The sequence below is a fragment of the Poecilia reticulata genome, linkage group LG7, assembly GCF_000633615.1.
Source record: "Poecilia reticulata strain Guanapo linkage group LG7, Guppy_female_1.0+MT, whole genome shotgun sequence".
NCBI lineage: Eukaryota > Metazoa > Chordata > Actinopteri > Cyprinodontiformes > Poeciliidae > Poecilia > Poecilia reticulata.
Genome location: NC_024337.1, coordinates 11,315,988 through 11,343,378, shown reverse-complemented (window position 1 = coordinate 11,343,378; position 27,391 = coordinate 11,315,988). Strand labels below are relative to the sequence as shown.

The 27,391-nt window shown below is 40.5% G+C and overlaps 1 protein-coding gene across 31 annotated transcripts in view; it reads right to left on the bottom strand.

The window, feature by feature from the left end:
• The window catches only part of kif1b (kinesin family member 1B), a 63,879-nt gene that overhangs the window by 26,816 nt on the left and 9,672 nt on the right, over positions 1 to 27,391 (bottom strand). For 8 of the 31 annotated variants that reach the window (XM_008413374.2, XM_008413372.2, XM_017305752.1 and 5 more), the window contains exons 3-25: positions 19,827 to 19,903; positions 19,544 to 19,723; positions 19,248 to 19,316; positions 18,829 to 19,007; positions 18,112 to 18,223; positions 16,642 to 16,719; positions 16,481 to 16,546; positions 16,306 to 16,323; positions 15,957 to 16,032; positions 15,471 to 15,549; positions 15,207 to 15,349; positions 14,604 to 14,645; positions 14,077 to 14,148; positions 12,319 to 12,530; positions 11,393 to 11,472; positions 10,407 to 10,482; positions 10,148 to 10,201; positions 9,576 to 9,638; positions 9,314 to 9,393; positions 8,861 to 8,967; positions 8,285 to 8,368; positions 7,928 to 8,108; positions 7,764 to 7,836 (exon numbers count right to left, since the gene is read on the bottom strand). In XM_008413374.2, coding sequence (XP_008411596.1) covers positions 7,764 to 7,836; positions 7,928 to 8,108; positions 8,285 to 8,368; positions 8,861 to 8,967; positions 9,314 to 9,393; positions 9,576 to 9,638; positions 10,148 to 10,201; positions 10,407 to 10,482; positions 11,393 to 11,472; positions 12,319 to 12,530; positions 14,077 to 14,148; positions 14,604 to 14,645; positions 15,207 to 15,349; positions 15,471 to 15,549; positions 15,957 to 16,032; positions 16,306 to 16,323; positions 16,481 to 16,546; positions 16,642 to 16,719; positions 18,112 to 18,223; positions 18,829 to 19,007; positions 19,248 to 19,316; positions 19,544 to 19,723; positions 19,827 to 19,903 — 2,201 coding nt within the window. Of the gene's footprint in view, positions 1 to 1,438; positions 5,066 to 7,763; positions 7,837 to 7,927; positions 8,109 to 8,284; positions 8,369 to 8,860; positions 8,968 to 9,313; positions 9,394 to 9,575; positions 9,639 to 10,147; positions 10,202 to 10,406; positions 10,483 to 11,392; positions 11,473 to 12,318; positions 12,531 to 14,076; positions 14,149 to 14,603; positions 14,646 to 15,206; positions 15,350 to 15,470; positions 15,550 to 15,956; positions 16,033 to 16,305; positions 16,324 to 16,480; positions 16,547 to 16,641; positions 16,720 to 18,111; positions 18,224 to 18,828; positions 19,008 to 19,247; positions 19,317 to 19,543; positions 19,724 to 19,826; positions 19,904 to 27,391 lie in introns of those variants that run through there. The other 23 variants (XM_017305759.1, XM_008413387.2, XM_008413386.2 and 20 more) reach the window with 15 other exon arrangements.

The following is a 27,391-nucleotide window of genomic DNA, read 5'->3' as shown; positions in this document are numbered from 1 at the left end:
CAGGTTAAAGTGTTCTCTTGTTTAAACTGTATGTGTGAACTGACCTGGAAGTCACAGCTGCCTGWTATCTTCATGTGAAACAGTTTGACCGAGATTTGAACCKGGCTCAGATCAGGGGCCAGATGTTAAATTGTTTTACGACCTTTGCTTTGTTTAGGTAAAATGTTTTACGACCTTTGCTGTTTTTCCTCTGCTGTCTATCTTGCCTATCCTCCCTCTTTGAAGTTTGAGAATAAAAGACAAGCTGTATCCAAAGAGAAGCAGAACGCTCTGTGAACAGCTCTGAGAAGCAGTTGACAGAGTCTTCTCCTTTTGCTTGCAGAAGTTTAGTCATAAATTCATATACGTTGTCTGTGGTTCTTTTATGTAGGTTCTAGGAAAATACCTATCAGAGACTTGCTAAATATGTTAACATTGCTGACTGGACAGCACAGGTTCAGGTGGACGCAAACGTCTGGGGAGAGACAGAAGCATACTTGCAAATCTGAATATGGCCAGAACAATAAAGAAATGATTTTTTTGGATGATTACAAGGTATTTCGATTACTTGATGCCAAAAGCCTTGTAAGGGTTTCCCTCAGTGTATTGAGGGCCACCAGGCTTTCCTTGCCCCCCACCAGGCTAAGTGTCGTCTCTTTATTTAAATCTTTATTTATATACTAGTAACAGTGACAGTAAAGACAGATTAAGCTAGAGTTTATAGTTGACACATTGAATTGTGTCTTTCGAAGGAAGACACAATTCCTTCGAAAGACACAATTCCTAGCGCTATTATTTCACATTATGATGCCTGCATGTGCACTTCCAAATGTTTTGTAACTTTCAATATTTTTCAACAGAAAAACATGATGGGCTGCTAGTGGCAGCGCTCCTGCACCAGGCGTAGCAGGTTCTCTTTGGGAAACCCTGCTATTGCCACGTTTATGAAGAAAGAGAACCGTTTTCTCTGCAGGATTTGTCCACACATTAACTGGGCTACCATTAAAATATGTTACAAGCCAAATTATTAGGAGTCATTCCCCCTAAAACTTCAGACAACTGAAGACATCAGTAGAAGGAGGAAATAGTGAATTTATTAAAAAAGATAAAATAATAATGTAAATGAAAATAAGAAAAACTGTTGCTGAATGTGTCGCTTTGGAGGAATCTATTGTAACAGGAGTCACCCTGCAGAGACTTGAGTTACTGCCGTCAAGACAACCTACCAATGTTGTAAATCATTCACTGATTTACATGGAGCAACACACTAGTAAATGATGAGCTGCTGATGAAATTCAGAGCTTTAGGAATTGCACTGTCAAATGTCCATAATTAAATGAGTACAACTTCCACTACGGACTAAAAGTCCTGATTGGGATATCTGTAGTTCCTGCAGTTCTCCAATTTTATCCTGGACAGTACTGGAGAAAAACAAACAAAAATCAAACTCTTTAGTAGAAAATCTTCAAATAAAAGCAGGTCATTTTATTTCAGTCATCATTTGAAAAATAAATTCTCCAGCAACACACTTATGTCCTTTTTTTTTGCAAATATACTTGTAAATAATATTCATCAGGTCTTATAGGTTTGGAGAAAATACCTAACATACTGTAAAAGCAACAGCACACACAGTCAAAATGAGGCACATACTGATGATTCAACAACAAGATGTACAACACTTGTATAGAGGTTATGTGCTTTTCAGAAGAAAAGAATACTGTACAGAGTTCATTTGACGTTTTATGCACACTTTCCAGTCTAACTGGTTACCATCAGTACTGGAGCAATTCCTGAATCGCTGTTTTATAAGGAGCAGGTCCTATAAGTTTAGGACTTCTAAGATGTGACATGCAAAAATAGATAGTCATAGAGGGACAGTAATCATTACATTCACTCGGATAGTCTTTAAAACATATTCCTTAAGCATTTGTTTCTGATTATATGTTATGAAGGACATCTGACATCAAGTTATGAGAATTATTGGGATGTTTTAGAGCTGCAGATGGAGCAAGTAAAAGACATGAACAGGCAAACCTTTCTGCTAAAACTATTTGAAGCAGCTACAGCGCAGAACAACCGGAGGAAAAAAAACAGATGTATTTCTCTGAATGATTGCTTTTTCTGTCTGGATCCAACAAAAACTAAACGGTCCTCAAAATCTCATTCGATCTGGACATTTCTCCTGAATAACAAGTATGCAAACATTTCAAGTCGTTGCCCTTCCTCCAACATTTTTTAAAGGCCAGACTTTGGGAACCATGACAACACTCAGTGGGCATCCATTGACACAAAGTGAGCTCTGTGCTTACCCAATGAACCACAAGACTAAAAATTTTAAGGCTGGAACAAATTCAAAAAGAAAAAAAAAAATGCAGTACAATTTTATGACGTGGGGAAAAACTGCTGAAAGATTTGGACGATAAACTTAATATCTCAGCTGTGTGTCTCAACATTTCAGCATGTAGTGGTTCATTAGATCCTTGATGAGCTCCAGGATTTGAAGAAAGAATAGATATCTAATAGGGGGAGGGTAAAAAAAAAAAAATCTTAATCAAGTTGCAGGTTTAAAATAACCATAACCATCACTGTGCTCCCTGGGTAAATACACAGCTTACCAAAGACTTGGAGTGCAAAATACTTTAACAAAAGTGGTGGCAGTTACATGAAATAAAGCACAGGAAAGGATACAAATCACAAAGCTGCTTGCAAAAATAACTGAACTTTTTGGTGTTTTGTGAAGCTTCTTAAAAAAAGAAGAAAAGGAGCCAGCACAGTGAATAAAAAGGAAAATAAAAAGAAAATACTGATTTGCAAATGCATAGCAGGGTTAATAAAGTTAGTGCATAAAAAGGCACTTATTGAATATCACACACAGTTACTACGGTTTCAGTCTCGAGTTAAAAAAGGCACACCTTTCACCGGTGCTTCAAGTTCTTCAAATTTAAATGAGTGAGAATAGTTTGATTGCTAAATAAGGAGAATGGTGATTTATGATTTGTATTCAAAGAAAATGTCTAAAAATTGAAATAAGGACTCATTTTTTCCATCTGGAAGTCAGTCAAAATGGCACAAAAATGAAATAAATACCAACTGCTTTCTGTTCCTCATTTGGGCAACAACATGCCGTAGTGCTGTGGCTTGAAACATTCGTCATCAAATCAATACTAAAACGGTAAATATGTAAACTCAAGAGATTCAAACATGAGCATAATTTTGGCAAATCAAAGCATGATTCATGAATTGTCGTACATGCCGATAAATGAACAGGCGAAGCGTTTCTCTCCTGTTAAAAATAACCCCCTTATCGTCTTGTTGGCTTTAAATCCTTGTGACTCTCTCAATGTTCCTGAAGACGACCGACACACACACACATACACACAATGCAGCAAAAACTGATAGAAATGAGGAATAACATGGTCATGATGATGAGAAAAAGTCTTTTTTTTTTACATTTTGAACAACACTTGGATCAACCAGTTAACACATTTATCAAGTGCAATAGTCCCAGTCAGTTTTGCTGTTGTGATCTGTAATGCGTTTGCCTAAAAGTAAAAGTGTTTGAAACTAGTTCTGTCAGTCAGACTGCCGTCTCTCTGCTGGCTTTTAGATTGGGAGCGGACATTTGCCTGCGCATTCGTGGAGGCGGCTGAAAGCTGAAAGGAGGGTTAGCGTGGTCGGCATGGTGGTACTGCTGGTAGCCGCCGAAGCTGCCGTCCGTGTACATCACGCCATTGTAGTGGCACGGCGGATGCTGGTAGTGAGGCGGCGGCTGTGCTGGTGGGTTGGGGTGGTAGAAAGCCTGCGTGTGCCTCCTGTTTTCGGGCGGCTGCAGAGACTCCATGGAACCCGATGGCCGCTGGCGGTGGTTGAAAGAGTTGCTGCGGACGCGTTCGTGTGGCTGCTGGTTGTTCCTATGGTTTTGTCTGTGACTCTGGTTTAAACCTTGCTCCGAGTCTCTACGGCGTTGAACTGACGTGTTCGGCAGAGGCGGGGTGACGTGGATGACTGAGGCGGCCATCTTGTCTCTGGGCTGCACTGCTTCTTCAGCAGGGCTTTCTCCTTCCTCTTCCTCTACAGCTTCTTTGGGCACCTTCAGCTCTATGACTTGCTGGTCGGTAATGATGATATGAGTACCTGGACTCCATGAGTTACGGTGCTTGGGGTTACTTTTGAAGGGGAAGCGCAGCTTACGGTCTTCTGGCGGTATAAAGCGGTGAGGTCCAGGATGCCGGCGGAGCTGCTTGGAGATTTCTTGCTGCTGGAGGTTCTTGAGGCGCACCTGCTCTTGGCGCATCCAGCGCATGTGACCTCGCTTTATGGTAGAGTCGTCCCCAGCGCTTTGGCATTTTTGTGCATCTACGTCCTCCTCCTCTGGCTTCTCCTGCACTGGGGATTTCTCTTCCCGAGGGCTTGGGGTTCTAGTTGCACCAGTGGGAGCTCCTGCCACGGGGGGCTTTTCTTGGCCCTCTGGGGTGATGAGAGGAAGAACCTTTTCCATTTTCACCATTTTATTCCTGAGAGCACGGATCTCCTCATCCTTCATGTTATTCTGCTTCTTCACCTCCTGCAGGATGTCCTCGAGTTTATCAATGTGCACTTTGAGATCGTCCATCACTACGCCTCCGGGCCGAGCGCCGTTTGTAATGACGTCCTCGATGCGCTCGTCGCCAACTCCGACAGTGTCCCAGACATCCCGAGCCACGGCCCTCCACGAGTCCCGCTCGTTGGGGTCCTTCTTGCAGTAGCTTGCACAGAGCTCCTTCATCTTCACGATAGCCAGAGCCTCGATCTCCTGCCGTGTGTGGCGGAAATCGTTCAGTGCGACCTCGTAACAGATCTCTTTCACCGCCTGGATCTTCAGGTCGGAGATGGTCACCCACTTGGAGTCCTTGGTGATGCGCCGGCGTTGGGGGATCTGGTACATTTTAACCGGCTCTCTTTTTTTCCCACTACTGGGTAAGCCACATTTTTTCACTATGGTTTGCAGCTTGCTGGGTGGCAGTTTTTCCCTCAAGGAAGTGATCAGTCTCCAGCTTTCTTCACAAGAACGCTTATCTGAGTCATCCCCACTATCAGAGTCTCCATCCTTGAGAAAACAACAAACCAAAATGGTTCCCAAAAAAAAGGAGAAATTACAATGGGAAATCAGGGATAGGATGAAAGAATGGTTTAAAAAAAAAGAATGACTACAAAAAAAGGTATGAATATGCAACATGGGAACCTAAACCTAGAGCAAAATAGGAGTCATTGGCCAATTAAAGAGAATTTCCCTGGATTTGTAGGACTTTCTTTACAAAACAAAATTCTATTTATAAATTATATTCTATGTATTTAGCAATAGGGATGTCCTGATCAAAGGAATGCATCAAACTTTGGTTGCAATCTGACCTGATTAAATGGCCAGTGTTTTCCCTCATCAGGTGAGTCTCTGAATAAACTCACCTCACACTATTTGTTTTACGGTCTGTGATTGTGAAAACAGAGACTAACAAAACTAGATTAGCTAGATTAATGAGCTTGGTGTGCTCAGACATTCACATGACATGCAGTAAAGAGCTTCGCAGAAAGCAGCTGAAACGCTATACTTTAAATGTCGAGTTAGCTAAAGCAAATTGCCAAGTTTATGAAGCAATACAACTGTTCCTGAAAGCTTTCTGCACTGAATTGTTACAAGCCAAATTACCGGTAACGAATAATATCAAAACTCTCTGAAAACATGTTAAATTGTCCAATAAATTCAGAAAACCTTTTAAAACCAAAACCTCGTTCACAAGATTCAAATTTAAATTTACCAAAAACGTTGTCCACAAAATAACCCAGGTCAAAAAAAATGGACATCCAGAGCATCATTGCTGATAAATCATAATGGAATATATTAATGCATGTAATAGTGTTTGTATTTTAAAGATAATGAATTTTCAAGAATGTCTACAGAATTGTTGTTGGACTGCGACTTGGTATGTGCAAGTGCCTGTTCTCAAATGACAACAAATCGTGATCAGGACATCCCTACTTTGCATACATCGCAACGGTAAAAGATGTATGGCGCCATGCAGTCACCTCAGGAATTTCACTCAAACTCAAGACGGGAAAAGAAATTCAAATGCAACAGTGGCTTCATTGACATTCTTCTCAGTTTTTCTGTATCTTTACCACTTGAGCGGCCACAGTGGTATGAATTTATGTTTTTTTTAATAATTGGGAGCAAATTTTCAGACGATTGTGTTTCCTTTGTTGCATATTAATAATAAAAGTAAAAGCATGTCTACAATGATCAGAAAGGAAATAACAGATGATAGTTGCTGGTTGGAGGACTTTTCTAATGATTTGTGATATTCCTCTTCTTAATTGAAAGTTTTACAATTTGACAGCTGGATCCCAAACATGCGACAGCGGCATGCATATAGGTGGACTTTGGAGCCTTAGTCCAGAAGGTTTGAGTGGCTTTAGTGTTAGCGGTGAGTTAGAAGACATAGTGTTGTTGCAGCTGATCAGAAAGTCAGTAGAGAAGACGATCAGAAGTGAGGACAAGTGTTAATCCACTACAAAAGAGTTGTTAGTTGGAAAAACAAAATGCAGTTTCTCATTTTTTTTTTGTAGACAACAAACATTACAGATCACAACCAGTTGGCGCTGACGGTCAGTTCTTTTTGTGTGTGAGAGACTATGCCTGAAGCCAGAAATGGGGCATGTGATGTCTCCGGTAAAGTGATACTTTAATGGCTGACGTTTTTGCACATGATCCCACCGAAATATGAGAAAGGCCATTGTGTTGTTTAACTCTGAGCAGCGAGAACTCCTTTGTGAAGCCGCGCCCTCAGTGCGCTACGCTAACAAAGAGAGGTAGCCAAAGAAGTCAATGAGAAACCACATTGTCACTATCTGTCAAAAAAATAAATAAAAAATAAATCTACAGCAGGAATATTTTAGTTATCACAATGCATTGAAATACGTCAGCAACTGCATTGAAGAGATGAAACTCAGGACAAAAACCAGAGCAAGAAAACTAGAGGAGAGATCTATTCCAAGCAAATCAACAGCCACTTCAAAGAGTTGAACAGCTCAGCGGTAAACACTGCAACTTAGTCCAGAACCAGTAGGAGTTAAGAAAACATGCTAATAACATGAACCATGCAAAAGCAGCATCTTTTCAGAAGAGAAGGGAAACCTGTGGTTTTAGTACCACCAAGTATTTGGTTCAAAAAGATTTTGTGTTTTTCACATCAAATCTGATTTATCTTCAAGGTGCTGTTTTGCAAGACTCAAATCCACTATCGGAAACATAAGAAAGGTGGGAAATAGGGAATTTGGAAAGTTGAGCAATCTAAGTCTTGATCGACTTTCTATGGAAAAATTTCAGTTAAACTCAGAAACGGACACAAATGAAAAGCTCATCCGTCTCAAACCAGAAAACTTCCATGCAAGAAGAACAGACATGCACCAGAAGTAAAAAATGTAATTCACACACTCAGTTCACAAGTGTCAGAGTGAAAAATTAGTTTAATTGAGGCTTAAAGGTCCCAATTTAAACTAGTATTTAAGAAACTAAGCAGAGCTTAGAAAATCCTGGTTTTGAATTTTCTATGTAGAAATACATTTTCCTCAAAAATCACACACAAAACAACCCAAACTAGATAAAATCAGTCAAGAAGCTGCTTCTAGCTAAAACAAAATTAGCTTAAAATAAAAACTAAAGTCCTCTTAAAACCCTCTCAGCACTACTCTCAAACATTTTTAGGAAAGTCAAGTGGGCCTTGATTTTGTTCCATCTTATCCCAACTCACCAGTCGCTGTTGCTCCAGAAGCTGGTCTGCTTCTTCCTTCTCCTTCTTGTACAAAATTTCCATCTCGGTGAGCCTTCATAGGTGCAGAAAGCATGTTGTGACAAAGTCAGACAAAAACAAAAACCTAGACCCGTCAAACAACGAATGAAGGACGGCTCCAGTACCTTTTCTCCATTTCCTGCTTCATGTCGATGCCTTGTTTCTCCAGGAGCTCTCGCTGAGCAAACGTCCAGTCCACGGGCTCGACGGGGGTCTCAGCGGTCGGCGTTTTCTCCCTTTCGGCTCGAGCCTGCTCCGGGTGGTTAAAGCGGAACACGTGGTTCTTTCCCATGATGATGCGGTTGCCTGAGCAAAGGCGGATCCCAGGAGTTTCAGAGAAAGTCAACAAAACATGAACTTCTCAAATTTTATATGGTAAACACCCTAATAAACTTAAAAAAAAAGTAAAACTACCCATAAGAGTCAAAATCATTTACATTTCAAGTTTGAATCGACAAAATAAACAAACAAGGGACGCGTACCTGAACGAAGCTGGATTGCTTCCTCAACACGTTTACCATTGACGTAGGTTTCAGATCCCTCGCATGGCACCAACATGACAATAACTTCAGAGTGGGAAAAAAAAACTATTATCAGACTTAATAGTTCACCACCAATCAAAACTGAGTTAAAGAATAATGGTTTTATGTTCTGATTATAGACAATGACAGCCCACTTTTTCAAACATTTATTAATTAACCACTTTTATTCACTTACAAAACATGCATGGTAGCATCTCAATGTATTTCTGGAGCAAATTAAATTCATAACATTTAATTTTAGTTTGTTTTGTTTTTTTTGCTCCCTTTAATTATTTTTAATTTGTAGTTTTTCCACTTTCATAAGATGTGGTCAAATTTTTAAAACAAAGTATTTAGATAAGAATACACCAAAAAAAAACATTGCGAGTAGAAAAACATTAACTTAATTTTAGTTTTAAGTGCTTCCCATCTTTAAAAAAAAATACTCTAAGCCTTTCATCAACAACCCATTGTACGCCATAATAAATAAATATACACATTAAAACAAACTGGGAAGAAAAATAATTGACATCCCACCATCTCCGTTGGCATTTCTTTCGCTTCGGAAGATGCAGTGTTCTTCCTTGATGTGAGCTCCACTTAGAACAATGTCCTGCCTCCGCTCAGCGTCAGCCTGACCGACCCTGTCACGAACACAGAGTCCATTTTGAGAGACCAGGTCTTCCGTTTTGTTGTCGACCGTTTAGAAAATGTAGCAGATGTCAATCAGATCCAATACATGCGAGAGGCTAGATCTAAAGTGAAATGTTCTCATGCCCCCCCAGCAGAGGAACAATGTAACCAAATACCTCAAAAGAATAGTCTATTGAAAGGACAAGGAGAGGACAGTCACATAAGATGGAATAAAATGCTGGCAGTGCCGGATTTTAAGCCTCCGACTCCTCAGGTTTCCCTTGCTAGACATAAAACATTAGAAAATGTGCAGATCCTCTGAAACAATGCAGGTCTTATTATTCAGGTTTTGGTTACCTTGTAATCCCATCTTTGATATAGTAGAGCAGACACTCAGACATTAGAGGATCCTCGTTCAGGTTGACCAGGTGTGGAGTCTGAAAATTAACAGAAAAGAAAAAGGAAGAAAGATCACCATAAAACCTTTCACCAGCGTCAGGCGGCTGTTTCTACATCTTCTGTCACATCAGGGGAAAAATGAACAATTGTGGTTTTCTAAAGTATCTGACGCATCACAAACGGACTACAGGTGATCCTACAAATTAAAATCCAAACTAACCTTCTTTGGGGAAAAGACCCCATTAAAGTCTGTATAGAGATCACAAGGCTTCTCTCTGAAATGCTAACCCGTGGAAAGGAAGACAGCAAAAGGACAGAAATTTCAGTAAAAGAAACTGAATATGAAGATATGAACAACAACAAAAAAAGCAGAAAATAATGTGCAGCACCCAGGCATTACATTTGGAAGAGGTTTTCTAAATCCAAAGCTGATTATTATTCTGATTTTGTAAACAACTGTACACAAACATAAATTGCAGATTTTACTGACGCCACTCGTTGCTGCTTCTACTTGCAGGGGAGATGAGGCAAATGGAAAGTCTAGTAAGGTTAATAGCTTAAATAAGAGACATTGGCAGTAAAAGGTCTGAATCATCAGCGTGGAACAGCGCAGCATTTTAAAATAATACACCGCTGTAAAATGATATGACTTCTAACTAAAAACAAGTCATAGAAGCATAAAAGTTTAGTTCTAAACCACGGGAACAAGCACAGATTGGATACTACATTACGACCCCTAAGTCTAGGAACCAATCTACTGATACTTTTGTCTAATCATTCAACTAAACAAACCTTCTTGGCAGAAAAGCAATCAAATTGCTCATCTAATGCCCCGTCACGGCTAAGCTGAGTAGGTGGAAAAAAACAACAAAAAAAAGAAAGTGGAAAGAATGACAGAATGACCGAGTGGATTGTGAGAGAAATGCTGACAGTAAAGGGAGGAGGGAAAAAAAGATAAGATGGAAAACAGAAGTGATGGGAGACAAGGCAAGTATCCACACCCAGAGGAATTATGACTGATTTCCCCTCCATCAGTCCTTTCCTTCCCTACCTTTTTAGGAGAGAACACGCCCAAAGTGCCTCCGTCTTCACGGATCGCCACGCCCATCTCTGCAAGCAGAGCCTCCCTGTAACGAAGACAACCTGTATGTATACTCAGAAACAGCAATGCATAGTCAATAAGGACTTCATAAAGCATGTTACACATCTTTTTCTGCTATACTTAATTTCATAAAAGACATCTCTGATGAGAACTGGAAGAGGATGAGACCTGACAATAGACTAGAGTAAGTGATTTTGTCTGACTCAGAAGATGGACAGCAGCAGGACTGCAGCCACAGATGAGTGGATAAAGGAGGAAAAAAAAGTGCAAGAAGGGTGTTTGTGCAGCAGCACAAGGCAACCAAGACAAGGGAAATGGACAGAATTGGTGCAGTGGAAAGTGAGAAAAGCAGCAAAGAGGAATGAAGAGACAGTAGCAAGAGTCTCAGATTGCAAGCTCTAAAGATTTAAAGTCAGACAATGCTGAAAATTAAAGGCATCAAAATGTAAGAAAGAAGAGAGAAAAATCAGCAGTCGCAGACAGCAGGGGGGACGCGTCATTTACAAACAGGGCATTTTCCACTGAGCTCTCCAGGGAGACGTCAAGAGAACCACATTTAGCTTTACACACAATAAAAAAAAAGAAAACACAGTTTCAAGCAGCAGAGTGATAGATGAAAGGAAAAAAAAAAAGAGAGAGATCTGTGTGAGACAAACAACGCCCGTCACATCCACACATAAAAACCCAGCAGGAAGAAGGCCTGCACAGCGGATTGCCTGATTGGGAAAGTCGAACACAAACAGCGCCTGACGTCACGGAGGTGTGGGGGCAGCTTTTCAAAGTCGTCACACCAGCCGACGCGCATCGAAGGCAGACTATGAATCCCAATTAAGTCTGACGGGGTGGATGCACACGGAGGACGCGCGCTCCTTCACCCCCACCCCCTTTCAGGATCTGCATATGGAAATGAGAATACGCCGTCTGATTGTGCCGACCTCTCCATGCGGATTGCTTCAGTCTTCCGTAGTTTCTCCTCCCAGGTTTCATTGAGCTCAGCAATGATCTTCTCTGATTCCTGAAAACAGAAGTGGAAAAAAAATATATATATTACAGCTTACAGTGTATTTTAGTTAAACAAACCACTTTGTGGGCTTATTCTGATGTAGGAGTAAGAAACAGCTTTAATTATTTAGGCTGAGGCATTTTCTTTTGAAATTAAAAGGGGACAAATTTGAACTCTCAAAGCAAGGCGAGTTGTTTCATTTTGCAGTTATTGGCTTTTTATTAAAACATCATAACAGTAAATATTTAATGAAGCACATCACAGGCATACAGTGTAAAAACAAAAGTGCAGGGGAGAATCACATTTATAAGAGAGGCACAAATGTCGACCTTCACTAAAATGTTTACTGTTTTCATTCAACTAAACATGACGATGTGCCTCACTGTGATTGCTACGAGCCAATAAGAACTGAATCTATTTTCGTCTTATTTCCTCTGTATTTGCGTCGTCACTGACGTCACTGGGATGACAGACAGATTGGGAACCATGGTTGTCATGGAAACTGCAGCTCCAGTTCAAGGCGGGCTCTTGCAGCCTCTATGTTGTTGCCTTATCTAAACAACAAGAGCGTGCACAGGAGCATAGGAGCGACATGAAGCTCCGAGAGGACACGCATGGAGTTAGATGAGGAGTTTTATTGGTGTGGGGGCTTAGATTGAAGCACTGATATTTAGATATTAAACAATATTATTAAACTAAAGCAAAAGCTGTGGTGTTAAGGCTTTTACTTGAAGTTGATTTCAAATTTGGAAGCTTAAAAATTATCCTCCGCTTCTTGGTAGCGTGCAGACGAAGTGAGTTGTGGTTTACTTACATTTTGACTACTGTGGGAGCACAAGTGTTATTTACTCCAATTACCTTGAGTCTTTCAATGGCCTCCTCTCCTCCAGGGGTGGACATGATGCGTTCCTGGATGCTGGTGACCGACTGAAGACCCCCCTGGTTGCACAATGCGCCAGAGGACGGAGAAGCTGTCAGGGAACCAATAGGGGCTGTGGAGAAATGGCCAGGGCGTTGGTTCTCTGAGGCTATCAAGTATCTATTCTTATTGTTCTGAATGTCTTTGAGGTCTGAGCCAGCAACAAGAAAGAGAAAGATAGAAGTGGGGAGGGAAGGCCCAGGGTTTAGGGTAGAGGGAGTAAACACATAAATGAAGGAACCAAACATCAAATAGGAAGAGAAAGGGAAATGGAAAGGATTGGGGGGAGAAAGGACACAGGAGGGGAAAGACCAATGTAAGACACACATTTTACATCAGAGGGCTAAGACAAACAACCACAATGCAGATTATCTACAGAAAGCAGCAGTTTTCACTCTAGGAGATTCTCTGGTCCCAGTCAACATCATTCAGAGAAGAATGACTAGAGCTTAGCATGTAGTCAGATTCACTACTACTTTAAATATGAGTCAGCTTTACAGACCCTGTGTGAAAACTGCTGTTAATATATTAACTACAGGATGGAAGTGAGATGGAGACTGCAAGAGAGTGCAAGAAGAGAAACCAACAGACATGCTGCCAAACTTCAGCCTGCAGACTGGTTGATTAATTTGCTCTACACATGCTGGTCGCAGAGCCAGAAACACAGCAAAGCTGCAGCTACCTCACTGGAAGGTTCAAATGACGGCCATGAAGTTAATTAAGGTGGCCTGCAATGTGCTCTCTACGAGACGCAAACACTCAAACAGAGGATAAAATTAGGAGTGATCATTTCATGTAGGGCATGTAGGCTTTGTTAAAACAGAAAACCTTACAGAGTAGCAGTAATGATTCATTATTTATGTTTTGAACATGAATTATTGTCCAAGCTAATTGAAAATTACAATTACAATTGCTTAAAATTTACAGCTTCAATGTGAATCTTCCAGCCAACATAAGTTCACCAAGATGATTTATACACAACTTTATTCAATAAATTCCCACTTGAAACAAAAGAGGTTAAGGCTAATCAGCTTGCTGCTAACATTAGCTTAGCTGTCTAGCTGGAAGCAACTACACATTACATGTTTAAACTGTACAAGCTAAAATTATCAGTTGTCTTTAAGAATTATCACAACATTTTCTCCTCTAACTCAACTAGTCCACTCACAGGACTCTATATAAAGCTACATGGCAACAATTGGTAGTAAATTGTTAAAACTCAACAGCTAAGATTAGCAATTAGCCTTATCCATTTACATAGTCTTACTTGCAACCTCATAATTTTCCTTTTAACACTTTTGTGTATAGCTAATAAAGTGAGGAAAAAATAGTTAGCAATTGCTAACTAATTGCTTAGTTAGTTAGCAATTGTTTGATAGTGAATAAGAAAAAAACAAATTAACTTTTACTCAAAAATTTGCTACTTTTACATGTTCCTATATATAAAACCAAAAAACCAAGGATGTGATAATAAAATTTTGAAATCGAACAACTTTAGATTTTCCTAAACTTTGCACCACTCGTTACAAAGAGCAAGTGAGCAACTACTTTTGGTTCCATTTCCAAAGAGAGGGCAGAGGTGTATTAGCAGAGGGCACACTACAAAATTATTCAAACTATTAAAGCACACTACGTTAGTCAACTCCATATACATACACACTTCTGAAGCGACTACTTATAAGTAAAAGTATATGCACCTTTCCGTACGTAGATCTGAGCCTCGCTTTGAGAACTCAGAAGTGCCATTCTAAAGCTTTGAGCAGTGTCACCTGCGGTGGATGATTAGTGAAAGAAAACAGAATAAAAAGCAGAAAGAGCCACTGGCAACAAAAAAGAAGCGTCAGACAGTGAGTGAGAGAAGGTGAGACATGATTATAGAATGATCCATGGCGGAGACTGATGTACTACTTTAAATTTATACATAGTAGGATTTAACCTGAAAAAAAAAGCAGCTGCCTCACCCCATCATTTTAAAGAAAAAATAACAGAAGAGCAAGCACGGAGCATAGTAACCTATTGGCATGCCAGCCTTTGCCAAATCAGACCACCTACAAAAGCCTTCCATTTCTGAGTCTTATTTCTTAAGCCATTTATGGCTTTTAAGCAAATGCATGCAAAGCTGGCAGCAGACTTAATATATAAGCAGTGGGGGTCCTAAGCAATTAGCCTTTAGAATTTTGGCAAATGGTGATATACAGAGCACAACTGGCACACATATACACACATTTGATTCCACTTCCTGGGTAATCATCCCCCATTGGATCAACTAAGGGGAGGGAGCAGGAAGAGATGAGAAGGATCAGAAGTCAGTGCTAGTATGAGAGGAATAACTTGGAGAAATATTTTAGCGCTAAATGGAAATGATGACAAGGATGAGACGCAAGGTCATAGACTGACTGGTTAGGCGCCAAGTTGTTACACAAGATATAAGCAAACATTAGCAAGGAGGCAATTTGTTATACATTGTGACACTTTGTAATTATTCATGCTGACACTGCTGTCTTGTTCCTAATTGACAGGCCTGCGAGCCATTACTCTTGTGTGTAGCTAATGAAGTGGGATATTTCCATCTGGTTTACTTTGTGTTGTCAGGCACAGTAGAGGAAAGCAGACTTTCCATCGGGACCCCAAAAACAAATTTCATAGGAGAAAATAATAAATCAATACCTACCAATCAAAGTGTATTTTGAAAGCATATTATTCTGAATTAAGCACAAGTACAGACACTTGGATAGGAGGGAACGTGAATGGCACAGAGCTTTGAGACAGTAATGAACAGAGAAGTTGTTGCCAGCTTGATGGCTGAGCAGTGTGGCTGTGCACTCACTGTCCAGGATGTCTCCCAGGCCCTGAGCGCGGAGCAGCTCCTTCAGTCGGGCCACTTCATCCTTCAACTCACGCACCAACTTATTGTTGGGATCCTCATTGATAACAGCGTTGCATTTGATGTTCTTGGCTCGGTCAGCGTAGCTACAAAAAAATAAAAAATAAAAAATCCCCATCAGGATTAATTTGTGAGAGTTTCAACTATTCAGCTTTTCTTTTTTTTTTTTTTTTTGCTGTTAATGTGAGCTCATAGCAATAACCTTACCGAAGTGTACTGAGTGTTTCATCGTAGTTGATATCTGCAGGACTGAGGGCAGCTACCATGGCTGTTCTTGAATTACCACCTGATGAGAAACGTTGACGAGGCACTTCAGTCATTACTTTGAATATTGTTTTTTTTTTTTGTTTGTTTTTTTTCCCCCCACTACGGTAAATTAAATAGTAAAATTTACTATATCGAGGAAGGACTGAAGATGCACTCTGTGCTCTTTAAATGCCTCTTCCGAAGATAGAAGGAGCTTCTCGTCTTATTAGTTTGAAATACAGTCTGCTGACAGTGTTCTTCTTAAACTGGCTCAGGGTAAGGCACACTTGCTTCGGTTATTTATTTATTTTTTTTAAATATATTGCCACTTCATTTTCTGTTACACAAATGGGTCACTTGCTATGCAAAAATAAAGACTTCAAAACACATGAGAGATGAAAATTTCAACAGATTAGCACATTTATTAAGCACCACTAGGGTTCATACCGAGGTTCTCCCTCAGCAGCCAGGTCAGAACAGAATCTCTGTAAGGAATGAAGTCCGTCTTTTTCTTTTTCTTGCTCTGCAAAGGAACAAAATTGCTCAAATTAAAGCTGGGAAATAAGTTTGAAAGAATTCTCAAAATAATGATGTTTCATAAAAAAAAAACTGCTGTGAATGACGATACAGGCAGAAATCTATTCTAATGACTGTCGGCATAATTCTGCATGTTGCCTAAAAGCACCGAAAATTAGGCGATGAAACAGGAACAGTTGAGACCGTGCAACTTTAACAATATGAACATCAATGAATGACTGTTTTCGCACGTTAGTCCTTTAGCTGTCAAAGTGTTTACCTTGCTGGTACAGTTATCCTGTGTAAGCAGGCATTGAAAGGACAAGAGGAGAGAAAACAGAGGGGCAGACGTTACAGCATGCCAGGCGACAAACGACACGCCCCGAGAATGCAGGGTCAAGTTCAAGAGAGGAAAGAACCGGCAGAAAGTGGAAAATCAGGAATAAAGCGCTTACCACTTCAGCCAAGGCAGAGATGACCTTCCCTAATGTGGTGAGAGATTTGTTGATATTTGCTCCCTCCTGCAATAAAATAAAACATATTAATTAAGACACTTAGGGATGACATCCGCCGTCTGACTGGTGATGCTTCGTGCCACTTTAGATGAGACTCTTACCTTTAGTCTGGTACCTTTGGCTCCAGTGGAATCTGCACGTTCACTTCCTGCCAAGTCTACCAGACTAATTTTACTGACCTGAGAAGAGAGTGCAAAATCTATAAGATGCCAGATCTTATAAATAAATTAGACTTGCATTAAGGAAGTCTAAAGGATGCTAGTCTATATGACAAAAAAATAAAATAAAATGACTCTTGTTTATACAATTTAGTCAGTGATTATATTGCTATAAACACATGATGCAGAACTAACAAACTGTTTTTATAATCTAACCCAGTGAGTTTATCCGTCACTTATTGTTCAACTGGGAAGTCGAAGCCATCTGGTTCTGAACGAAACGTGATCACCAGGTTAGATCAGAGTTAGTCTAACCTAAACACATCACTTTAAACAGGACATTACTGACATAAGAGGACCAAGAATTATAGAGAAACATTAACATTTCAGAAGCAAGTGGTTAAAATTCATCCAAATACACATTTAAGCATTCCTGTTTGATGAGACGCAGCCTGGCAGTAAAAACCGACAGAGTGGCTAGAAACAATGGCCATTGTTTTCAAAATAACAGCAATCTTTGTGTCTTTACAGCGTCAGAGGAAATGCTGGAAGTCAAATCTAAAATGGCTCCTTTTCCCCCCGTTCTCCATTCACGGCTGAATTAAATCATTTTCACAAATTCACTACAGAATGTAAATTTTCTAAACAGCTGTTCAAGCCAGTCTGGCAAAAGCAAATGCAAATATCTTCTTAAATTATAATACATTTCAAAGGCACTCATTCAGTGGTTTTTTGGGTTTTTTACAAAAGTCACTGGTGAAAAATCAAAATACCCCTGTTGTCATTTCTTTAGGCAATCCTTTAGTTTTAGGCTATGCAATGGTCAGGATACAAGAACCCGTTCTTTGTTGACTGGGCTAAATATTTTTGATTTATTATCCTCTTGAAAAACAAAATGATGGGCCAATTTCAATTTCCTTGTGGAGTTCATCAGATTTTTAGTGCGTATCTGCTGCTGTTAAGGATTTCATGAAGCCATGTATGCTAACGAGGCTCTCAGGATCTCCAAAAAAACAAACAGGCCACCAGCATTACACACCCTATATCACACTAAACTAGTGTGGTTTAGTGTGGGCAATAAACCACACTAAACTATTTTCCCAAATATTCATCCATCCATTCATGCCAAACCCACCTAAAGTATGTAAAGTTAAAAAGCAGACTTGAATTTTTACTTTTTAGCCGGTGATCAACAGAAATGAGCATCTGAGTCATATAATACCAATAAGGACATCCTAGAAACTATTAAAAACTCCAAAGTAAAGTATGCATTTAAAAAAATAAAACTGCTTCTGCTACTTTAATTTCAACAATCGCGCCATCGTTGACTCTGTGAAAAACAATGAACTCTCAACATTTAACCACAAAGGATAAATGTTTCTAAGCTGGCGAAGGGCTACTGCCCGCTCTGACCTTTTCCGTGGTGAGGTCCGTCTCGCTGTCGTGTTTCTTCTGTGTGAAGACGATGGTGAAAACCGCATGGGACCTGCTGCTGGTCTCGTTCATGTTGGTAGCAGCAACAGTTCTGTGTGTCAGCACACAGGGGCATGGTTACCGAATCACGTCAAGACAGACATTAAACTGATGCTACCTCTATTAGATTAGCCGTTGTGAAAAAAAGCCGTATGAATAGTTTTGGGTGTTACGAGCACCATCGTCTCGGGGCTTTACACCTATTAGGGTGAATTGAGTCCAGGGGATTAGTTTGTGTAGCGGAGGGGGATAATATTGTGAGGACTCCATACAGAAAGTGTGCAAGGCACAGTGAGAAGAACGGCCACAGGGGAGACGCAGGCTTTGCACGCCACGTTCTGGATATAAGCCCTCTGAGTCAGCAGAGGGAGATTAAAGCAGAGTTCACTCCTCCCCACAGCAGCTTTCTCAACACGGCAGAACATCCACGCGTTTCACATTCTCCAAGTTCTTCATGTGTAAAATGTTGGTTAGCAGTGAATGAATGAGAAGTGAATTAGCATCATTGGAGAACTCACATCTAGCATCTTAAACTATTCATTCTGTCATTACGGATGATGGAAGAACTCACTTTAGGGTTAATATTGTTTTACCAATCATTCTATACATCCCCATCTTCCCTTGTGTCTCACCTTGACATATAGGGGCTTAACTCACCTTGCTTTGTTTCCTGCATCCATTAAATCAGCAATGTCTGTGTAGGATGTAACAGCTAGCTTGGACAGGTCCTCCACATAGGGACCCAGCAGCGGATGCTCTCGCACCCTCAGGTTCCCTTTGTTCTTAGGATTGAGCAAATCTCGCACCCGTTCACAGTAGATCTCCATGTAACTCACCTAAAAAATAAAAAATAAAAAAATGTTTACAAAATATGTCAGCATATATTTTAAGTTCAAGGCTCAGAGTTTAGGTTCTGGAAAAAACATATTAGTAACTCTAAAACAGGTACATCAATCTATATTTGAAACTTTCTTTGGGAGAGAAAGGCTGAAAAAAAAAAAAAAGAAAAGCTAAATATTGTGAGTATGTCACCAGGTTGGCAATGGAGGGCTGACCGTTGTAAACTGTAAATTTACCTCCACTGAGTAGGACAGCTCCTCTTTGTTGCAGTCTTCATTGATCTTCTCAAATAGATCTTCACAAAGCTGCAACACAGAAATAGAAGATTGTTAATTCACATTGACTGAATTGGAAACAATAAACAGAAGGGACAAAAGAAAAAAAGCAAGTGAAAAAGGCAAACCATTTAACAACTTAATCAAATGATCTCAATGATTAATAAAAATGCGCAAAGAGAATATTCAAGAGAACACCTCTAATAATTCAGAAAAAATACTTTATTCTGTGTGAAACAATCTAAAACAACACAAACCATGGGAATGATTCCTTCCTGTCCCTCCTCCTGCTTGCCCATCATGGTGTAGGATTTGCCAGCTCCAGTCTGGCCGTAGGCAAAGATGCAGACGTTGTAGCCCTCGAAAGCATGCTCTAGCATTTCCTTTCCGATGTCGTTGTACACTTGGTTCTGTGCCGCAAAGCAGGGGTCTTCTGGCTGCAAGGTGGGAAATAAATCAATAGGATTTATTTCTATTGCTTGTTTAGGCTACTAATAGATATTAAAAATAAGTTTTCCAGCGATCTGTGCGTCTACTCGCCGTGGTGTGTGACCAGTAGGAGTAATCGAAGCTGAAGGTTTTTGCTGGTTCTTTGGGGGCTTTGGGGTTCAGGATAGCTGAGGAGGTGATGGAAAAATAAGGAAAAAGGTTAAAAACATCTGGGGTGGTATGATTCACCAATTACATCTTTGTTCATACAGCTTCAATTAAAACCTACAGTGAGAGAGTAACATTTATAATGAAACCAAAGAATAAATTACACATTCCCTTCTATGGCTTTTAAATGTCAACTAGCAAATTAAAATTAATAAAAAAAATTGTTGGTTTTAAAAATACTACCCGTTGCACACTTTTTTCTCTTTAATTAAAAATAAATAAAATCTGAATCAGCAAATCAGACCTAAAAAAAAAAAAAAACAACCAGAAATTTCTAATATGCATTTATCCACTGTTTATTTCATGGTTTGTTGCCAAACAGGCATTTTTGAATCCCAGCACCAGGCGTGATATATTTGAACCTAAAAGTCACGAGTCAGTGACACATTACATCCGCTTTTATCTTTTTTAGAGAACATGAAACGGTTCAAGTTTTCCCAGCCAGCGTGTCTTTATTCTCCAATTAAAGTTAAGCCAGAGTGAAATAACTAATAGATGTGAGTAAACCTGCTGTCGCAATAAGCAATGAATCACATGATGAATTAAAATGAGCTCCATTATTTCTATTTTGATGATTAATATATTTTGAAGCGGTGTCATAATAAATTTTAGTTATGATTTCAGTTGCATTTTATTTCAGTTTTATTTATTGTTTTCGGTTGTTGTGTTTTTATTTTGGATATTTAAAATGTCTTCCAGTTCCAGTGTTACATGGCCTTTACAAAATTAAAGTTTAATTGGTCTTTGAGAGGGAAAGCTTGCATTATAATGCCATTACACTACAGTGATTGTTATTAAACAATATTATCATGTGTCGCAATCATTTCTGGGACAATTTATTTGTTATCGTGACACACCTGGCTTTTAGTACCGACATGCTCAACTTCTTCTGCCACATTTCACCTGCTTCAAACGTACTGACACAGAGTTTCCACACAGCCCAGCCGGTCCCCGAGGCCACACACACATTTCTTGACGGGAAAGAATCTGCTACCATGTCTGGTATGTCGTCCCCCTCAACCACGCCGGTTGGTGCCCGCAAGACAAGAGTCCTAGCTTCAAGGCTGCGTGCTGTAAATGTAAATGTAAGGCTGCAGACGGAGTAGGATGCTGCTCTGTTTGCATGTACACACACTACAGCGACCGAAAGCTTAGAGCGAATGTTTGCTCGTCTTTCATTTAAAAACACTGCAAGGGAGCCCAAACTATTATTACGAGCATTATACTAAATGTGTCCATGCTGCGTTTGTATTTGCAATCTTCCAGAAGAGGTGTGTAGTGCCAGCTCCAGGGCTGCAATTAGCGTTGTTGTATTTAATTGTGTCCCGAAGCTGATGAGCAAATTCAGGCCCCTTTGGCTCCTTCACATCAGGGTGCTTGAGAGGCTTTTTGCATCGAGATGTCGCCAGCAGAGTGGCTTACATGCTCAGAGGATTTCAGCGCACTTATCAATAATGCAGGAGAAGAGGAGGGACAGGGATTGCATATCGCCCTCCGTGGGTCACATCATGCTGACAGAAAAGCACTGCGCGTCCTCTGAGCTGCTTTGCATTTAATACGCGACGATTTCGTCCGCACCCGAAACGAGCTTTCTTTAAATAAAAATGATGCATTTGCTCCCGCGCTCTGCAAGCCTCAGGTTAAGGTGCTCGGTCGCCGCTTCCATATTGGGCCCTGGAAGAGGATACAGAGAGATGGGTGGCTAAATAAAGACCATTTTCACCTCTGACCTGCCTCCGGAGGGAAACTGGAGAGTTGGCGTGAAGAAATCAAGGGGGGGTTTGGGTTACCAACGCCCCTATTGCCCTTTCCTGGAACAATCTACAGTTGCTATTAATGAGCTGCCGCCCTTAGCTCGAGAGGCTGCATAGCAATATGAATGAAAGACACTGGGACGGAGGAGCTTTGGTGGCAGGTGGATGGGAAAATCTCAGCCTAGGGAATCAACAACTGCATTCCAGCAGGACAAAGCACTTTCTGAAATTCCTAAAGAGCATTTCTGGATCCATGTCAGAGGTATGGTGTTACTGTTTAGAATAAAAAGGTATTCAGTCATTCTTATGTAGCATTATCGCCACTTTTGATCACTCACAGTGCGTCATTGCGTCAATGTATCAGATGAGCAGCGTCTTATTAAAGAGGAAGATAGGAGGAGGATTTGATGCCACTGCACACAAAAGCAATAAAAATATCCTTTTGGACCAGAAACCAGCATATACCCTCTGATATTTTACAACTCATAACATACTTGGATGTCACAAACTGACTCAATGAGGAAACAAACCCAGCGGGTCTGCAGTAAACGCAGACACATTTCCACTTAAACTCCAGCAGGAGTTGCACTCCTCCATCTTGAGACGGAAGACGCATTTTTGCTGCCTCATAAACAACGTCATAAAATCTGTCCCTCTCAACCATGGCAACAGGTACAGGACCAGACTCCGGTTGCCATAACAACTTCAACTTGGCACGGACGGGGGGGAGAGGGAGGTCGGAGGATGCGGCACACTGCGTTCCCTTTTTTTTCTCTCCTCTCGAGCATTCCTCATCGCTGATCGTTGAGAATTGCTTTAAAATACAGATCTGTGAACAATGACGGTCAATTTAAGTATGGATTTTGGGCTTATGGCGGTTCCAACACAGGAAACATACAGAAAAGCCGGTTCTGAAAAGCTGAGGGATTTGTAACTTAAGACATTAAGCCACTTATAGCGTCGGATCCCATAAGTGATGATAACTTTCTCTACCCCGGGCTTTTTAAATAAATCACTGATACAAAAGGTGTGCCGGTGTAGCCGTTAATATCATCATATACTTCATATATAGTCAGAATTCGTCATTGATTTTTACTTGCTTTAAAGGATCCATATATAACTGAGACAATTTACTTAAAATTTACTGAAATGTTATGTGAAGAAAAGCTACTGAAGGCCAAAAAAGGCCATAAGAAAACGTATTTTCCCCCAATCAGACCTGCACTGCATCCATAGATCCTGTCCAAAATTAGGACTGGGATTATGCGAGCACACCACAGGAGCTCTCCATTTCAAAGCCAGGTAGGTAGCTGTTAACTAACCACATCCTGCCATCCAGAGAGCATCACTCAGCTGGTTATAGCTGGCAGACATTTTCTGCTACAGCATACAACATGGGGTCTCATAATCCAAGCAGGAAAGCTTAGAAGAAAAAAAAAAAAAAAACACAACACACCTCCCTAATTAGGCTGTTAGGAGGTCTCCAAGCACCAGATGGGGACTAAAAGCTTTCGCCTTTCACCTGAGACGGGCAGAGAGAGTCTAAAATGGCTGAACACATCAGCCTCTCTTTTCAAGCGAACCTCTAGGGAACTGCTAGCTGTTCGCTCAGGCTGATCAATGCCAATTTAGAATCGCAAGAAGGGGAGGGTGGCAGGAAGTGAACTCATATGTAGACTTTAAAAGGAAACAAAGAAATGCCCGGCTAAAAACAGTGCAGACAATCAAGAGGATTTACAATTCTGCAGAACTGAAAGAAAAGAAAAAACAAGCAAACACCAAGACGGCTGCATGAAATGAACGCACTCGGCAGCTCAACATGTTCGGCTCATGCGAGGAGTTTCAGAAAATGTTCTGCTCAATGAGATGTCTGTTGCTGAATACAAAGCTTCTTAGTCTGCTCTTACGCACCAGCTGATGTAGCGGTAATTCATTTGAGCATTTCATTTCCCATGGCAATCTTATTTCATTCAGAGTGAAGGGAGCCTGACTCCAGTTGCCTCAAAGTTGGAGGAGGAAGTCAATACCGTCAACGTGTCTCCTGATGTCACGGGTACATTAAAAGGACAGGTCAGACCCCCAGATGGACAATCCTGTGGCAGAAATACTGTGTCTATTTAACCCAACATGCATGAAAGGAAGATGAAGTATTACCTCATTTAGATTTTCTCCTTCAACTCATTAAGAGAGAGGTAAAAACGGTACGATGAAAGAAAAACTTTCTAAAAACCTCAATACTTTTAACAGCCTTTAACCATTGAGGGAGAAAACAGTTCAAAGATTTTCATTTAGTGCAGGCAAGAGTTAAAACACAATCGCCTAATTAAAGCACTAGAACAAGATTTGAATAAAAGAGACATTTTTTGTCCTTCTATCATGGGTTAAGGATGAACATTTACTTCAACTCTGACTTTGTCCTGTAACTTCCCTGCTATCTCTGTGAATGACAAATGAGTCAGGGACAAACGTCTTGCAAACCCCACAAGAGCAACACAATCCTTCAGTAAGTAGCAACATGAGCATTTTATCCTGACACTGATTAAACCAGCAGAATACACACATGAATAATTATGTGAGTAATACTAACAAAGCTGCTGGTGACGTTTTACAGAGTTGTTCCTTTCTGCTCAGGAAGTTTCATTAATTGACCTTTGCCAGGGTGAGTTGTTAAGACATTTACTTGGCAACAAGCACAGCTGGCTGAAAGAAGATCAACACTTTCCCCTTGTGAATAAGGATGTCGCAAAAACATAGATCAATTAATTTCATTATGAATTAAAATGAACTCGGTAACTTACATTTTATCCTATGAGAGGTGAACTTCCATTATTATGCTGTTATCAATATATTAGATAACAGCATATTGCAAACAATATTGAAAATGGTCTCAAACAGCAATATTATTGTTTATCACAATAATTTCTGGGACAATTTATGATTCAGTAAAATTTGTTTTTATGATTGCCCCACTTGTCCACAAGAAAGATTCACCTGTTTGGAAATAAGACTGAACAGTCGATGACGGTGTAAAAACTAAAGCAACTCAGGAAATGCTATTTTAAATCTACAGTTAGCAAGCTGTAGGCTGCATTGTAGAAGCAATCTTTTAAATAACATCAATTAAATTGTGTTACACATTTGTTTTATTTATTCTCTGTAATAAAAATTATTTTTACTCTGACTTGTTCACAAATGCCTGCGACCAGAGCTGCACAATGTCTCCTTGTTATATCAATCTGTGCCAACCACAGATGACAGTTTAAAACACAAAACTGAACACATGAATAAAATGGACTGTGAAGTCTCTGTAAACAGATTTGGAGTTAAAAAAAAACCAATCAAAATGGAAATGATCAAGGTCTTTTTAATCGATTATTTGCTTATTGTGTCAGGCTTATTCACACCTGATATTGTTATCGCAATATTCAACATCTTCAAGAATATCATCTCCTTATATTGTGCAGATATCCAGCAGATGTATATCTCAGATATACATCTGCTGGATATCTGAGATAATTATCACCCGCTGAGCATTTATTATTTGTTAGCACATAAAAGAGTCACTCCCTTTGCTTTTCCTCACCATTTCCAGGTGATTCAGAAACAAGAATCCAGCAGCATATTAGAGCCGCATGCCGTTTCCCTATACATCTTCATAGTCTGCCTGCCTGCGTCACCGTTTCTGCATGAGCGCCGGAGCGAAACAGCTGCTGACATGAGGCCAAGCTGAACCACAGCAACGCTAATTTGGTTATTTAGTCTCCAACAGGAAGCACGAGGCTGGAATGAGGTGGATGCTGAGGCGACCACAGAAATGTTCTGCGCGCTTTCATTTGTGCTATGGCATACTGTCTGTGTGTGATGACCGTTACCAAGGCTGCAGCGCGGGTGACAGAGTTATCACTGGATGCGGGGCTAAAAGTAGTGTGTGAGCACTGCTTGGCACATCTGACAAACAGCTGAGCTTGCGGCAACCACAACACAAGCCGTACAACATCTCCAAAACAGAAAACGTGTCCCACTGATCGCATTGCGATTTCGCCGGAGGTCTAATAAATATTCCGTAAATGCAGGAAACTTTCCAGACAGGAGAGTTTGTCTAGTCATCGGAAGAATGTTCTTTACTAAATCGCTTGTGACAAGGTTTCTGCTCTCTAAAGCACACATTTGGTTCAAACAACAATCATCTGAGATACACCTGAAACTCTGAAGGAGTGTACCAAAAGTTGAAAAAAAAAACAACTCCAGTGTTAGAAGGCAGATCACATCATATTTCTCTTCTTACGGGGGAGAAAACAAAAGGTGAAAAGAAAAAAAAAAAAAGAAGGACAGGAAGACACCAGGACAAAGAGTTGAATGCGGGGCAATGCAGCTGACAACGGGGTCTGCAGAAAACATTAGGTAATTTGTTATGACAAGGCTTTATGTGCCCGGTCCTCCTCTGTAACAATGACTCTTTTCACACTGCTGTCCTCCTCCCTCTCCCTTTGTTTAGAGAAAAAAGGTCCTCAAACTGGATAATTCGACTTTAAAGTGATGAAGTTCTATTAAATATAAACTCCTCAACAAAGACAAAGGGCTACACTTGTCTTAAAGCATAAGAATATCTTACTTATAATTGTGCCCAGGTCTAACTCGAGCAGGAGCTAAGAGCTAAAGGAAGCTAATGTTGAAGCGCAGTAGTCTGCAGACCTATAGGTCCTGTGTCCTGGAAGGTTTGGGTGCATCCTGCTCCAGCTCTTCTGAATCAAATCAATAAAACTCGCTGACATGCCAACATCAGGTGTGTTGCATCCAGAAGTTGCAGGACGCCGGCCCTCCAGGACTTGGGAGTCGCTGACCTTTGCGTGGATCAGGATTCCCATTTAACTCCTACAACCTATCAAACCTAAAAGGATTGTGTCGGATGTTTAAGGCGACAGCAAGTAGGAGAGAGAGCAGGTTCGACACATTTGGCAACAGGTTTTCCCTCTACTTAATCAAGTGGAGTAAAAGCACAATCCTATAAGCTACTGACAGAAATTCAAAGCAGTAGCTGAAAGCATATCTAAGAACATAAATTTGCATTTAATCTTATTACCAAAAAAAAAAAAAGAACTTTGATTTAGTCCCCGTCCCAGATCTACGGCAAACACAGACAAAAAAAAAAAGAAAGTGACACATACATGTAAATAAAGCGACTATAGACGGGGTCGCTCACTGAACTAGAAAGCAGTGGAGGAGGTCACAGTGTTGGTCTTTACGCCAGCTGTTCCCGTTCTGCTCTGCTGTCTATTTATACAGCAGCAGATGGCAGTTAGTGCTTCGCATGCCGACAGACTGTCAGTGACAGGAAGGAATGGACAGATTTCAGCCGCCCAATCTTTCCGCTGAACTCCCGAGCCAAACCTTACATACACCGCTCCCTGATACCAAACTGGGGGCGCAAGCGCCTTTGATAGCAGCAGCTTAGACAGGCTCAGCGGCCGGGCTCAGAATAACAGCGACTGAAGGGGAGGTTTCTAGAAGAGAAAACACGCCAAGTCAGCAGAACTCCATTCAGAAGCAAAACAAACAGAACTTCAACAAAGAGACGGGACACAAGGCAGCCTGTCAGCTGATGTGTTGGGTTTAAAACCCAACAGGGGTAAATTTATTACAATGGCAAAATAAAAAAAAAAAAATAATAATAATAATTTTAAAAAACCTTCTTCT